The following is a 14974-nucleotide window of genomic DNA, read 5'->3' as shown; positions in this document are numbered from 1 at the left end:
GTTGTCCGTGAGCCTGTTGATGTTTGTGTCTGTGAATATACAGAGTGTGTTATACTTCTTTCCTGGAGGCCATCGCTCTAGATAGAAACACATTCTTGCAATTGCATAATAATTAGTCAATTCAGTGTTTCTGCATGTTTGAAAAGTCCCCCCCCCCATGGATGTTCTTATTTTTCATTTATAGTCTACAACATGTGTGGAGTTTAGCTTTGGTCTTTGGAAGAGATGCATCAAAATCAAATACAGGAAAGTATTTGAAATTTCGAGATGTGGAATCTAATATGACCTTGTGTGTTGATATAAAATGCAGAAATGTTGCAACTCGTGCATCAAAAGAATTCTCTTTGCTTAACTTTTTAAAAGTCAAGTTTCTCTTTGACTTTCCCTTCCTGAGATTACATTTCCTTTCTCTGTTCTTATTCATCTTCACCTTTCCTTGGATCCAATCCCTGCAGTCCTCGCCAACCGTCCCTGTAAATCCTCCGGTTTGATTTAGCTGGAAATGAAGATGTTATGAGAAAACTGCTCTTATTTTGTGGGAATGGCAAAGAAAATGTGATCCAACGGGGGAGAAAAGGAAAATAAAGAGACTTGCCTTGGGCATAGAGTTGCCTGGCAACAACTTCCCACCTTTGTGTGAGTTGGCTTTCAGCAGATTGCAATGAGGCCATTAAGAAACGCCGGCAGAAAGGTTGGTTTGCACCCGCTGGTGAAAGGCAGGCAGAAAAAAGACAAAACTCTGAGAGGAAATGTGAGTGAAGATGGATTTCACAGCTGAGTTGGAAGGCCTTCGTTTCCACATATTTGTCCGTTTATTTTTTAAATTTGATGACACATCATTTGAATTTTTTAAAGATGGATACAACTTCCATTATTGGAGGGTATGCTTTAGTTTTGTCCTATTGATGCTTAACCCCCCCCCCCCCGCCCTCAGAGGTTCAACTCCCACCTGGTTTGCAGGCCAAACAGGATGAAGGGAGCTTAAACCTGCCTTGACCTACTAGTTTCCACTAGTTTCTACTAACCTATCGGTTACAGCCGTGACAAAGTTCTTCAGAAATGCAAACCTTGTGTGACGTCGATAGACCTTATCTAATGCCACTTGTGGGCTCAGGGTTTTATCTGGACTGGTCTTTGCTTCAGTCTGGGGGGGGGGGGGGGGGGGGGGGTTGGTGATTATCTACAGACTCACGCAAATAAAAAGTTGCTTTCCAGTTGCACCCCCCCGCTGACTTGCTGTGACCATATCGTTTAAGGTCAGCATCTCTGGAAGTGCCATTAGGCTTAGATCATGTGTAGATTACGAGTCTGCAGCGTGACGTAGCCTGAGGTAGGAGAACATTGACAGATCATTCCGAGGTACCCGTAGTTACCCAGAGACTTGGGAAAGAGAAACTTTACAGATAAAGGCTCTGTTGATGATTACTTATTATTACTTGCCCTGAAGCATTTAAGTGGAAGTAGACCCATAGTCTGAGGCTTGAGATTATTACAGTCGATGCGCTCGGCCACATCAGCGTTCTATAAATGTATAAAGATTTTTGCACCGACTGGTTGAAAAGTTCACGGATGGCTCAGAGAATTTGCTTCTCAAAGTTACATAAATTGAGATTACAGAATGCCAGTTTCCAAGGCAACTGCATTATTGTCTTTGCTCTTGTTCTCTTCCGTCAGTTCTCTCTGCACACTTGGCAGTTTTTGTCATTCGAGGCCTCAGTGTGTTTGCGAGCTTTGGCGATGGTTGGTTAAGTGCCAAATGGAAAGCATTTTGAACAACGGGAGCCATGGAAATACGAAAATGGGTTTTCTGTGTGCAGTAAAATAAAAGCGCGATACGCAATAGAGAAAATATTTTACTCCATGTTAAGAATATGCTGTAAGGAATGAAGGCAGGAGTTGTGGATTCGGTTTGTGTGCTCGTGTGTACTTAAACGTCTCTGTGAACTGACTCGCTGGCTTTCTTTAGGATTCTTTTCATATTTTCTTTGCTCACTTTCTCCAGGGGACTAATTCTAGCTTTTACAAAATCAATACGGGAAATTATTTATTCATTATACAGTAGTTCAAGAAACCCACAGCGCCTTTTGAATACTTTCCATCAGCAGGGCCAGTTCAGAGAGAGAATAGAGAGAGGGGGGACGAGTTAGTGAAGGACGAGAGGGAAGGAGACAGGAATGTGATGCTCCTCACAGCATCATGCTAATGAGGATTATTATGTCCCGCCCCCAGGCAGCGAAGGTGAGTCGTGTGGGTGCAAGTTTTCACTTTTGACAGCTGTGTGTGTGTGTGTGTGTGTGTGTGTGTGTGTGTGTGTGTGTGTGTGTGCGATTAAAGCAGAGAAGAGCGACCCATCCTTTCGAAAGTGACTCTGTTGCCTTGACATTTTCTCTCTGTTCCACGTTAGTAGGCGTTCGTCCCTATTTATGAAAACAGCAGCTGAGTCATAAAAACAAAGGCCGCCTATTAAATATGCAGACGGACTTTGTTCAGAGGCAGCCGCGTCTTTTTAAAGGTCAGAGGGGAAGCCGTGTTCACCGAAACACGCACACGCAGACACACAAAGTCATCATGTGCCCCTCGCGTCTGCTCATCCTTATTCTCTCCCACCCACTCCGTCTCCTCCGCCCCCCCCCCCTCCTCTCAGGCAGCAGCCAGTGGTATGCTCCACTCGTCCTCACCCCCCCCCCCCCCCCTCTCTCTCCCTCTCGCCGCTGTCAGCTTCGGCAGCCTCTACACCGGCGGTAGGCGCTGGCGCAGCATCGATCCGTACATCCCCACGCGTGTTTGCTGACCTGGAGTGTGTGTCGGTGTGCGAGTTGGACACGCACATGTGAGCGTTTCTGCTCTATCGCATGGAGGAGCGCGCGTGTGTGTGTGTGTGTGTGTGTGTGGAGTGAGAGACGGCATGGAGACGTGCGGTTGACCGGTGTTGTTGTGATCGCTGGAGTTTTTCGGTGTAGTGTTGTTGTACTCTCGGCCTCCGCCTCACTCCCGTTTGGTTCTTCTGTAAGGACAAACGGCGTCCCGCCGGGATGTCCACCTCGCCCGCCACGACAGACGGGAGCCAAAGGAACTCTTGTAAGTGACTGTATTTCTTCCGCTGTTATTGACAGCGATGGTGTGTGTGTGTGTGCGTGTGTGTGTTGATACAACAGTAAGATGATGAGTGGGGGTGAAGATGCCAAGAATCTAATATGTGTAACACTGTCCGGATGAAACCGATGACACACACAGAAGTGGGCTCGGTGTAGGTAACGCACGCTGGCGTCTCCACACTTTGTGTGTTTGTGCGATGGGAGTGTGTAATGTGGGCGCGAGCGGGAGTTCACGTGTCATCCGGAGCACCTCCAGCCGTTGAGCTGTCGTAAACGTGCTGCGATCAATTATCTGAGAGGGAAGAGATCACGTGACCCGTGACGTCACTCGGCTCTGTTGACGCTGACGACTCGTTCATTTCGGTTTTACGCGCCACAACCAGGATTGTGTTGAGCTCAGTTTGTGTTTGTAGCGCTGCAGCTTTCATTCGACTTCATTCTGCCGGAACACACACACACACGCGCACACACGCACACACACGCGCTGATGAGGCACAGGGAAAATGGGTCTCCCTTTATTGCTTTCATTATTATTACACCATCCCCCTTTCTTCTGTCTTCCATTCCCCTTCTCCTCTCTCTCATCTCATTTTCTGGCTGTTATTTGTTGTTGTTGTTATTTACTGCCCATCCTCGCTTGCAACTCGCCTGGAAACCGGTTTTGTGCGTCTGATGTTACCTTCAGCGATCGCACACCGACACACACACACCCACAGCAGTCGTCTCTGGCGTGTTGTGTGAGCTTTTTGTAAAATAATAACACCATGTTTTTGCGTACCGCTATGTGACTGTGTAGTGTAATTGCTTATTGTTGTGTAACTCCCACTTGTTTGGCTGCTTTGCGGTTCCCCAGCTTGTTGCTTGTCAGAAGGCATCCATCACGTTAGCGTCTCAGAGCCCGGCCTTTACGCGGAGACGGCGAGAGGCTGCAGGCTTGGACTGCTGATTTACTAACCGCGCCGTTACATAACCATCATCTGAGGGAACAAGTCCACCGTCAACGGCTTTTAAGAGCAGAGAAATGGAGATTAGCGTCGTTGGAGGTTTAAGCAAAGAGTGGATGTAATTATGCAGAGGAGCATTTTTTTCAAATCATGTTCCTGTTTCATCAGTCGTGAAGAGTCTTTTGGTGTCGATGGAAAAGAAGCGTGCTCAAGCAATATGAGATTATTTTGAATAATTTATGATATAACCACCTCGGAACATCAAATAAAATAATTACTGTGCTCATTTTAAAATTATTTTTATGTAATCCGACGCCATTTGACACGGGCCTATTTATAGACTACAGTTTAAAGCTATTCATTTCTAAGGCGGGCGTATTTTTAGATGAGACAAACCTTTTTTTAAATCTCTCCTTGACCGGCCTGACTCTGTGGTGTTATTAAAGTGGAGGTGCAGGTTGGCTCTCCTCTCCTCTCCTCTCCTCTCCTCTCCTCTCGTCTGGTTTCACGTGAAACTTTAATTGCGTGTAAATCAAAGCGCTGCAGATGTGATTAGTCTTCTGTGCTGCTTTAATGAGTGTGGTCTGGACTGTTGGAGTCCAGTTGGCTGGCTGTGGCCTCTGATGTCTGCAGCCACATTAATGCTGCAGGAAGAAGACCGTTCAGGGATAAAATGAACCGGTTATAAATCAGGCTAAATATTAAGACAGCGTTGAGCCTCCATTCCATGAAATGGTTTCTGTTAAGAAACTGGCAAACAGCGGATTTATTAAAGCACCGTGGTAATTTCTGCAGCTAGTGGTAGTTCAGTTGCGTGAATGATTTGTGTCCCAGCTTCTCTTCCCTCCGCCTGGACTAACAGGTGCTGCTGGAAAACCATCTCGTCGCTAAGATCATCCTCCTTCAGTTGGATCTCAGAGCGAGAAAGCTTTTTGGGATTCAGCGCCGTTACAAAAGAGTGCCATGGAATAATAAAAAAGCACAGAGGGTGGAAGAGGGGAAATATGCAGGGAAAGGTGAGGGCAAGGAAATGATTGGGTGGAGGGGAGTGTGCAGAAGTGAAAGAAGGAATTTAGCGGACAAAGAACTGAAGAGGATGCTTGAATAGAAAGGGTGAAGATGATCGGTGGAGGCTGAGTGACTGTGTGCAGATGCAGAGTGTAATTGTGAGAGATTATTGGTGAGGAGGAGGAATTATAAAGACCGAGCCAAACCAGAAAACGCATTATAGATAATGAGCGAGAGCAATAAAAGGCAGGAGCGTGAGGCGGGCCTGCACTCTGTCCGGGAGGCTGCTAATTGGAGGTTTGCTGAAATCTCTATCCCATTTTATCTGGAGGACAAGACATTTGAAAAGTGAGTGTCCTCGTAGACAATAGTGCAATGATTATTTCAGGTTGTATGTGGTCAAATAAAGATTAAAAATGCACCGTGTGAGTTAAAAACCAGTTAGCCTGCCCAAAGGCTGAGGCTAATGCTAACACGCACGTATCCATCAAGAACATCGTCACGACACCGTCGGGCTTTTAATCCGAATCCGTCTGCAACATCTAAATGTCAAAATCTGCCTTTCCAACCGAGGATGTAGATGATTTTTTTTATTTTTACAATCTGCCCCAGGAACAGTTGCCAATAGTGAAAATTGCTGTTTTGAAATCAAAACTCCATTGATTTCCATTGTGATTGCTGAATCTGCCACCCGTTGTCTTATTAGATGCTCGTTGCAGCAGGAATAGCAACAGTACCAAAGATGTAGAATCTGTCTTACTGCCTTCCTTTTGAGCTTCACAGCTGTGCAATAAACTCCAGCCACTCGTCGTGCTGAGAATTATATTCTGAACGGAGCAGTTTGACAAAAGAATAAATGCTCAGACGGGTCCGGAAGGGGCGTAATGATTGTAATTAAAGGGACGGTAGTGATTGGTGTGTAATTTTACACACGGTTATGGCACTTGCTTTGTTTTAATAGTTTGTTCCAGTTACTTGAATGGTGAAGTAAAAGTCAGAGGGATGATGGACGACTTCAAAACACCCACTCCGATCTGGAAGTTAAATCAAAGTGGACGACCGTGATGTCGTAAATCGCTATTGTGCACCGTGACATGCGGAAAATACAAACCGCCATGCAAGTGCACACCCAGGCGAGCAGAGGAGCGGCATATATTCTCACACAGAACATCTACAGAAAGTCTATTTTTAGTCGGAAAAGAGCCCGGCGCAATCTGTGCCCCCCCCCCCCCAGATCCCGGTCACAGATGGTTCTGAAATTACCTTTCCCATCCCCGTGTGATGTACCTCAGCAGGTGGGTTTTTGCTTGTTTAGCGGGCCTCTCCTCCCACTCCTGCGGGAGCTGGAGGACGAGAGGGTAGATGGGAGGAACAGCGTGGTCAGACAGCCGGAGAGCAGATCTAATGAGGCCCGTGGTTGGACGGACAGTATTTACGGACTCGGCCTTGCAGTCTGTGACGGGCCGTTTACGCTCATGTCCTCCGTCCATGAATGCTTCTGCACGGTTTCGATCACCTTCATGCTGATGCAGGTGTTTGCGGGTCGAGGTGTTGCTTTATGTGTGGTAAAGCGAGTTTTTTAAGGGCACCAGTATTTTGTCTCTTACTGCTCGGGCGCCTGTAGACCTTTTCTTTCCGTCCTCCGGTTTTCTGCTGGCTGTCTTATGTAAGGGCAGATAAGTTAGGCCAGGCAGAGTTGCCCCCCCCCCCCAAGCACCTCATTTGGACTGGGGTCAAAGAACCTGTCTCTCTCTTCGTGGCTCCTCATTTGTTCCTGTGTCTCCACGCCATATCTGTAAATTAGAGGCTACAGGAAGTAGGAATCATGGGAATATAGTACCACAGAAGGGGGTGCGGCACGGAGTAGCGCATGCCTCTGGGGTTTGTGCATGCATGTTTGCATGCTCTTGTGTGCGGCGTTGCTTTATCTCTGCGTCAATGCTCTTTGTAGCTTTTGTGAAAAGCCTGGATTTGGCTAGAGGGAACAAGTGGCACACTCCGACTCCAGAACTCTGTTCTGCTCTTTGATTGGCTCGGCGAGATGTTTGTCATGCAGCTCCTCACTGAGAGAACATTGGCAGAGGAAGCGTTTGAAAGAAATTCCAGGAGCTATTCCCGTCTCGTGGATAAACCTCAAAATGTCATCAGCTGGTCTCCTCTCCCCCCAAAGGCTCCTCCTTCCACAAAAGTTCACTGACATTTGCTCAAACACAGACATGCTAACGGCGTACACTCATCCTCACCCTCCTTCCGAAGCGCCAACGTGGAAGACGGGTGCCTTTTCCTGCCGGAGGTGGCAATTTGCTAAAGATTAGTATAATCCCATGAAAGGATCAAGTGTTTAGCAGCAACAGCGCTGAAATGATGCTGCGCTTTCCTTCTGGTACTTATCCCGGTGTGGTTCTAAGTCTATCCGGAATACACCGCATCCACCCTAACCCCCAGCGGTGTGCCTCCACCCATCCAGCTTTAAACTCTTCAGGAATGACTCCAGGAATGTGATAAAGACCTCAGGGATGCCTGCCAAGCAACCACACTCCCCAGATCTCAATCTGAGTATCACACAAGATGCGTTGGAACAAATCCGATCCGTTCCAGGTGGTTTTGATGTTTGGATATTTGAAACGGCTCTATTTAGAACCCTTGGTCCCGTCTCATAAATGAGACATTTTCTCCTAATGTTCAGCTGCTTTACATCATTGTTGGAAACCTCTCAAACATGCGTGAACATGTCAGTGAGCATCCTATAAAAGCCTAAATGTATGCAGTGGGACTGCCGTAATGTCTTCAGCAGTAACAGGTGAAGTATGTTTTAACTGGAGGAGGACCAGTGCTGGGGTCGTTGTGTCCGACACCTCACAGAGGGAAGACACGAGTACTGACGAATGATTGAGTCCGTTCCACGCCGTGTGGTTACTGCATTCCGTATGAGAACACATGTTCTATGTAGCTGCCGTGATGCGGTGTCCAGGCGCAAGACTCACCGCTCCGGTCTGCTCCCACCGAGGCAAGCAATTCACCTGTTAGAAAACGCCTCTCATCCTTTCTCCTCCGTTTACCTCCTCGTTAATAGTTCACAGGCTTCTGTGGTGCCGGCTGTTTTAATTGTGTCCTAGGGAGGGTAATCCTCGAAAGTCTTTCCCTCCAGTACAGCATGATATAGCTGCATTATACTCTATGTGCATGTGGTTAAAGCGTTTGCCGGGTCAATATCTTTTAATTTATTTACGGTTCTAGGAGTGCCCCCCCCCCCCCCCCCCCATATTTATCGAAATTTCCATAATGTTTTAGAAGATGCTTTAATCCCAGTTTGAAAGGGCGGGTTTAGTTGCATTTCAAGGCTGCAGGAGGAATTCGCCGCTGTCATCGTGTACTGAATATCCATGCGTTTATGTTGTGTATTTAAGCATATTTGTTATAGTAGTGAGAATAGTTTGGCATCCTGCTGGTGAAACTTGTCAGCCGGCAGCAAGAAACAAAGCTTTAAAAAAATATACAAATTAAAATGATCAAATAAAAGGACAGTTAAAAGTATAGTATGGTCACATGTCCAAATACTGTCGGTGAAGTCACTATTCTTCACCCCCTCATGTCTAATTGGTACATCCCTAACCCCCCCCCCCCTGCAGCCTTGTACTGTGAATAATTTGGGCATTGTCACCTCTGATTTGCTGCTGTCTTGTCAGAGTCCCTCCACTCTTTGTGTTTTCTGCACACATTTCAGTACGTCCAAACAATTTATGTCCGTCCGTCCATTTGTTCTTTTTGAGTGCCTACTTGACAGACGGCAAACCAGGTAAACAGCGGTGGAAAGCGTCCTCGTATTTGAAATTGGTCAAAGTGAATTAATCGGATCACTTGAGGCTGCTTAATGAGCTATCACATTTTGTTTTTTGGGGGGGGGGGGTGTTATATGAAAAATGCCCTCCTCTGGTGTTCAGACTGAACGACTTGGCGTGAAGAGCGAGTTTCGCTTTAACGAACAGTTGCCTGGTTACATGTAGTTAGCAAAACTGTTTTGTGTGTTTTCACTCCCACTCAAATTGGACGAAGCGTAAGAGAAGCCTCGACGTTTGAATCGTGTTCACGAGTGCTTTATCTTCCAATCGCGGCTTGGAGCGTAACAGAACCGGATTCCAGATGGATCTACGACCCGGTTATCATCTATCACGCAAGCAGAGGTCACAGTAAATCTGAAACTGTTGAGGTCTCGGGGTTTTATTATGATGACTTCCTGTGGATGGGGTGTCTCTTTAGATGCCCGTCACCGACTGCGTCGCTGCAAACCGCCCAAAGCTTGTTCCTGAGCACCGGCCAGCTGTGATGTGCGGCCTGCAGTCCTGGCTGTTGATTCTTCTTAGTTCCTTGACTGCTTGGATTTAGAGTGTTTATCAGCAGTAGTTGTTGACTTTCCATAGAAGCAGATCTTTGTTTCATCGTGTTACAACTTCTTTCCTTGTTACCTTACCGGTTGAAAACGGTGCCACGTCTTTACCCGTCTCTGTTATCGCCTTACGACCACGATTGGTTCCGAGAGGATTTGCATTTACCAAGATACGTCTACAGCTCGTAAAAGTCGCCGTGCCGATCAATGTCTGGTCGGCTCGGCGGTTTCTCCATCGCGTATATATTTTTTTGCATTTAGCATGCAAGTTATGAGTCTGATCTAACAGAGGAGCTGCTGTTATTTACAGTGAGGAGGGGGCTGCTGTAGGCAGAAACCTGAGACATAGAAGAGGAAAAGAGAATCTAAAAATACCACGGCTGACCGAACGGGGCTTGAGAGAGGAGAAGATGTGGCAGTCTCCACCGTCTCGTCGGCCTCTCGGTCTTCAGGGCTTCGCGGCGGCGTCTGCAGAATGAAGTATTCGGCCGTGATGAGCAAACGGAAACGAATCCATCTGAGGCCAGACAGCTAATTTAAAGCGACGGAGAGAACAATGAGGGTTTGTGTCGGATATTGAATGTTTAATCTGTGATGTGAAGTCTATGAAACAGTCATAATGGGACTGTGGGTGGACTGGTTCTCTGAATGTAGGGGGGGGGGGCACTGAGTTCATGACACATGGATAAGAGAGTTGGGAAGCATTCTTTTTCTTGACAAATGTGAAAATTGCTTCGGTTTGAAATGCGATGTCTGAGAGTGGGTTTAAGGCGGCGCCTCGCCGATGAACATGAGTGAGTGAAGCAGCCGCCTTTCAGTGTTAGAAACACTGCCCACCTCTCGCCGCTTCTCCCACTTCCTGTTTGGCCTTGTTTCCCCCCCACGCATCCAACAGCAGCCTCAGATAATGTCTGCGGAAACTCAGAAACTCTGACAGTTACGAGGATTCTGAAAGAGCTCTAATTAAGGTGCTTTAAAATGCGTGCTTCAGACTTCCATTGAGAAGGAGTCTCAGATTTCCTTAAACGAAATGAAAGTAGTTCCTGTTTGGAGTGAACTCAGATTAAGAGCGACGAGGTGATGGAGCGTGTGTGTCGGTGCACGTGGCACGTCTGTTCAATCCAAAGCCGGAGTTGAAGCCCTCCTTGAAGCCCTCCTTGAATCGACCTTGATGGCGTGTTTCCGCTCCGCTTCGCAGCTGCAGCTCTCAGCTGGATTCACTGCTCTCGCCGTGCGGCGGCTGCGAGGTTCGGCGTCTTCGTTTCTGTTCGTAGGCGTACGTTGAGAGACGATTCACGGGTCTGCTTCCGTCACACGCTTAGGAACACAAAGCAAACGGAGCAACACGTGTTGATGACGGCAAGTCGCTATCTTTTAGGCGCAGGATTCGTTCATGCGTCTCGGCAGGCAACCGCAAGTTCATTTCCTGCTTCCTGGGGTTGGATGCTACGTCGGTGCAAACGTTTTCTCCACAGCTTGAAAGTAATTGTGTTAAAAGGCTCGCGCCACATTGATCCAAAAATAACCAACGGAGAAAGCAGAACAAAATGATTTCATGCGGTTTGTGTTCTTCGTCCTGCTCCTGAGTTTTGGGTCCACGGGAGAGTCCAAAGTTCTCTGCTTATTCTGTTGCGTTCGACCAGCGCTCTTTTTCTTGATGGCTGACGCACCGAGGGGCGTAACAAACTCAACCTCAGGTAGCACCCCGTATTTTTTCACTCGTTGTGTTTGCAGTTGCTGAAAATATCGAGCTTTTCTTTTTCCCCTTCATCATTAAGAGATCCAGACGCACGATCGCGTGCGGATTTTGCAATTTCATTTTACGTGAGATTCCGGCAGCTCGTTCTACACAAACGTCGTTAAAGGAACATTTGTCTGGGTAATTGAATAAAATGCTGTCATTTCATTGGCCATCGTCTGCTGTGACCAGAGCAATGCGCTCGCCTCTGGCCTGATGAATCACCACCAGACGCATACGTCTGCGTTAGCATGGATTCACCGCTACGCGTATGAATCATGCTGTCATTGACTGTTTCGTGAGCTTTAACGTGCATTTGCAGGAATTCTTTTCAGCTCAAATGGCGCATCACATCCTGCAAGGATAACATTTGTTTGACTTAATGGCTTGTGCTCTCGCGTTAAAGTCAGGCGCAAACTTAATCCAGCGGGAGATAAAAATAGTCCCTGTAGCTACAGCCGTGTGGGTAAGCGGGCTAAACAATAACTGACGGGCTGTGTGACCTCTAAACCGAGGAAGAAGACAACAGACAGACAACGGGGGCAAACCTCCCCTCGGAAATGCCACAGCTGAACTGAGGACTCAGCAATCGAGAGATGAGTCGCTGTTTACCGAAGCGTGTCCTGCAGCAGGGGTTGGACGCGTGGGATTGGTCCATCCTGATTAACACGCAGGGGAGGGGGGGGTAGTTTTGTTCAAATAAATCTGGATCAAAGGAAAATCGATTTGTATGTAAAGAGATCCATTTGAATGTGTCTGTGATGTTCAGCAACTAAACTCACGGCGATCTCTCCTCCTCCCAGTGGAGGTCGATGTGGAGCATGCACAGCGGGTCCTCGGCGCTGAACAGGGAGGCCTCCAACCCCCCCAGGTCAAGCTGAAGGAGCGGCAGAAGTACTTCGAGGAGGCCTTCCAACAAGACATGGAGCAGTACCTGTCCACCGGCTACCTGCAGATCGCCGAGAGGAGAGGTGAGGAGGAGCTAGGAGAAGGCGGAGCCATCTGTCATTGAAATGACTCGGTCATCCTGATACCATCCGCTGAAACCATCACAGTCAGACTTTCTGTTCCTTAAACCCGTTGGAAGGAGGAGCAGGTAGGAAGGAGGAGCAGGTAGGAAGGAGGAGCAGGTAGGAAGGAGGAGCAGGTAGGAGGGAGGGGCGATGAAGCATTTTATCCTAATGGACCGTGACTAAAATAACCACCGAAGTGATCCCAGCTCATTTTCGAATGATGCAGATCCAGAGTCTTGTTTACGTTTAGACGTCACAATCCAAACGTTAACCCGTTGCTAAGGAATCACATCGTCGCTAAGGCAAAAGCACATGAAAGAGCTACAGTGAAAGATAACTCCAGCAGGGCGGCGCCAGCACATCCAGAGAATAAACAAACAAAAAATAAAGAAAGATAAAAGGCAGCAGATCCTATAAGCCATCAAAAGCCACTCTCTAGGGACTTACACACGCCCTCGTTCGCCCTCTCGCTCGCTGCTATCTCACTGCAGGCAGAAGCCGTTCTTCCCAGCGGGGGAACCTTTAATGCGAGGTTACAGTGGGGCTAAAAGAAGAGCATGGTGGAGGCAGTCGCGTGGAAGCGATGCTCTCGACGCAATGCTTTCTGGATCGAGACATTCATGCATCAGATTGTATTCATGTTTTTTTATGAATGGTGTAATTTCCATTAGTATTGTAACATTTATCGGGGAATGCAATCATGACACATTTTTTGTTTGTTTGTCCAGAGCAAATATACACACTAGCGCCACCAGACTTTATTATATATGAAATTTATTAAACTTTTATTTGGTGGTTTCCATGGAAACTGTCCTTTTTAAGGTGCGTCTCCAGGGTGTTCTTGTTCTTGCTTCACCTGACTTCACAAATGTGTTAACTTTGATTATAAGTTGTGCCATTTTAATAACGTTTTCCTACAAATGATTTTTTTTTAATATCACCATGGAAACGTGAGTTTAAGGTGACTCTGAAGGATGCTCTTGGTGTGTGTGTGTGTGTGAGAGAGAAATAACATTCCTTCTTTCTCACCTCTTCTTCTCTCCTCCTCCTGCCGCCCTCCTCTGCTCTCCTCATTTCCTTGAGAGGTACAGTAGCTAATGGCGTCGTCTCATACTGCTGTATGCCAGCCAATCACCTCCCTTCTTCCTCTTGTGTTCACGACTCTGCCCCTTTCCCGATCCCAGTCCCACCTCTCAGCCATCCTCGGAATGTAACGTGATGCGCTGCATTGTCGCCTTCGTTTACAACTTCCTGCTTCCATCATTTGCCGTCAAATCAAACTGGCGTGCGCTCGCAGGCGTGTCCATTCCCGACGCCGTCGCGCTTCGATGTGCCAAAGTTGCTTTTGCAATTGAAACGATAGAGAAAGCGCCGCTCTGCCTGGACTCCCAGGCTAAACGCCACCCCGTCCTGTGTGTCCAGAGCCAATAGGCAGCATGTCCTCCATGGAGGTGAACGTCGACATGCTGGAGCAGATGGATCTGATGGACATGTCTGACCATGAAGCTCTGGACGTGTTTCTGCTTTCTGGAGGGGAGGACAACAGCGCCTCCTCACCCGTCACAGGTAGGTCTATGGGATGTACGTTTTATAGAAATCTAATATTCAAGAATCCACTGGAGCAGAGATACGGGACTCTTCTGTCCTCTCCCAGGACCAGATGTGGAGTCCTTCACCGCAGAGATCAGCCTTCAGGTTCCCACCCAGGCCGAGCTCCGCCACAAGCTCTCCGACACAGAGGCCGGGGAGGAAGAAGAGGAGGAGGAGGAGGAGCCGGAGCAAGGAGGCGGTGTAGGCGGACGGAGGAGACGGCCCCCTGTGGGGGTCACCCTGAATGAAGAGAACGTTCACCCCGACACGCCGCTGACGGACCGGGTGGACCACGGGGACCAGATCATCAAAGACTGTGAGGAGACCCGGCCGAAGGTTTGAGGAAACACGGCCCGGATTGAAACACGAGCGCAGAGCTGTGACATTCAAACTCTAACACACACGCACACAACGATTGGCTTCCTTTTTAAATTCCTGTCGTACCGAAGGGAACGCCGATTGCACCGACCTCCACACGACCTTGCCTTAACAAGCGCTGGAGTGAGTTTTGAATTCTAAGCGAGTCCAGTACGATCGGGTTGGATTCCTGTTGGCATCGAGTGGTTAGAGCTGCCACTACTCGGAATAGGCTCTAATATTTCTGTGTTTGTGCATATCGACATCAGGAACGGCCCGTTATTGATCCGTGATGGGAGGTGTGCACCGAAATCATCCACGTGTCCTTTATGCAGTTCTTCATGCAAAGGCTGCGGCGGTTAAAACTTCCTGCAGGCCATATACGTACATATATGAGAAATAAAGCTTCCCTGGATTGCATGCCGTACCCCAAAAGCAACAATTATTTTACCTCTAGTGCCGTGATATTATTATTCAGTGATTGATGCTGCAGGTGAACCGAATTATTTTGATGCTTTAATCTTCCACAAATGACATTTTAAACAACTTCCTGATCGTGCTTCATCATTCTCAGCCCCTCGTACCTTTAATAATTTGCTCAAAGCGCTTGATAAACGACCTGCAGGTGCAGACGGATGATTTTCTTATATTAGCCGATAAGCTGGAACCCCAAAGCTAGTTGCATTCCTTTGATTTTCATTCCGCAAGTTAAATGTTAGCGACCAGTTTGTGTGAAAATATTTTTGACTGAGGACCAAATCCCCGTATGAAACACCAGGTTTAACCGTATCCAGATTTTTTTTGTACATAAATATTTGACGTTTGTGCGATGTGACCGTCCCTCC

At 47.6% G+C, this 14974-nt stretch overlaps 2 protein-coding genes across 2 annotated transcripts in view; one reads left to right on the top strand and one right to left on the bottom strand.

Moving 5' to 3' along the window:
• Positions 1-3032: 3032 nt before the first annotated feature.
• Positions 3033-14114, top strand: dtnbp1b (dystrobrevin binding protein 1b). Its single transcript, XM_068747543.1, has 4 exons — positions 3033-3078; positions 11973-12140; positions 13605-13748; positions 13837-14114. The coding sequence occupies exons 1-4, from the start codon at positions 3033-3035 to the stop codon at positions 14112-14114; spliced, it is 636 nt and encodes a 211-aa protein (XP_068603644.1).
• A 613-nt stretch (positions 14115-14727) lies between these two features.
• jarid2b (jumonji and AT-rich interaction domain containing 2b) overlaps positions 14728-14974 on the bottom strand; it is a 31148-nt gene continuing 30901 nt past the window's right edge. Inside the window, 1 exon segment of the mRNA XM_068747542.1 lies at positions 14728-14748. Coding sequence (XP_068603643.1) covers positions 14728-14748 — 21 coding nt within the window.

Source organism: Brachionichthys hirsutus, chromosome 13 (genome assembly GCF_040956055.1).
Source record: "Brachionichthys hirsutus isolate HB-005 chromosome 13, CSIRO-AGI_Bhir_v1, whole genome shotgun sequence".
NCBI lineage: Eukaryota > Metazoa > Chordata > Actinopteri > Lophiiformes > Brachionichthyidae > Brachionichthys > Brachionichthys hirsutus.
The sequence above is the reverse complement of the archived record's forward strand: the minus strand, read 5'-3'. Positions and strand labels throughout refer to the sequence as shown.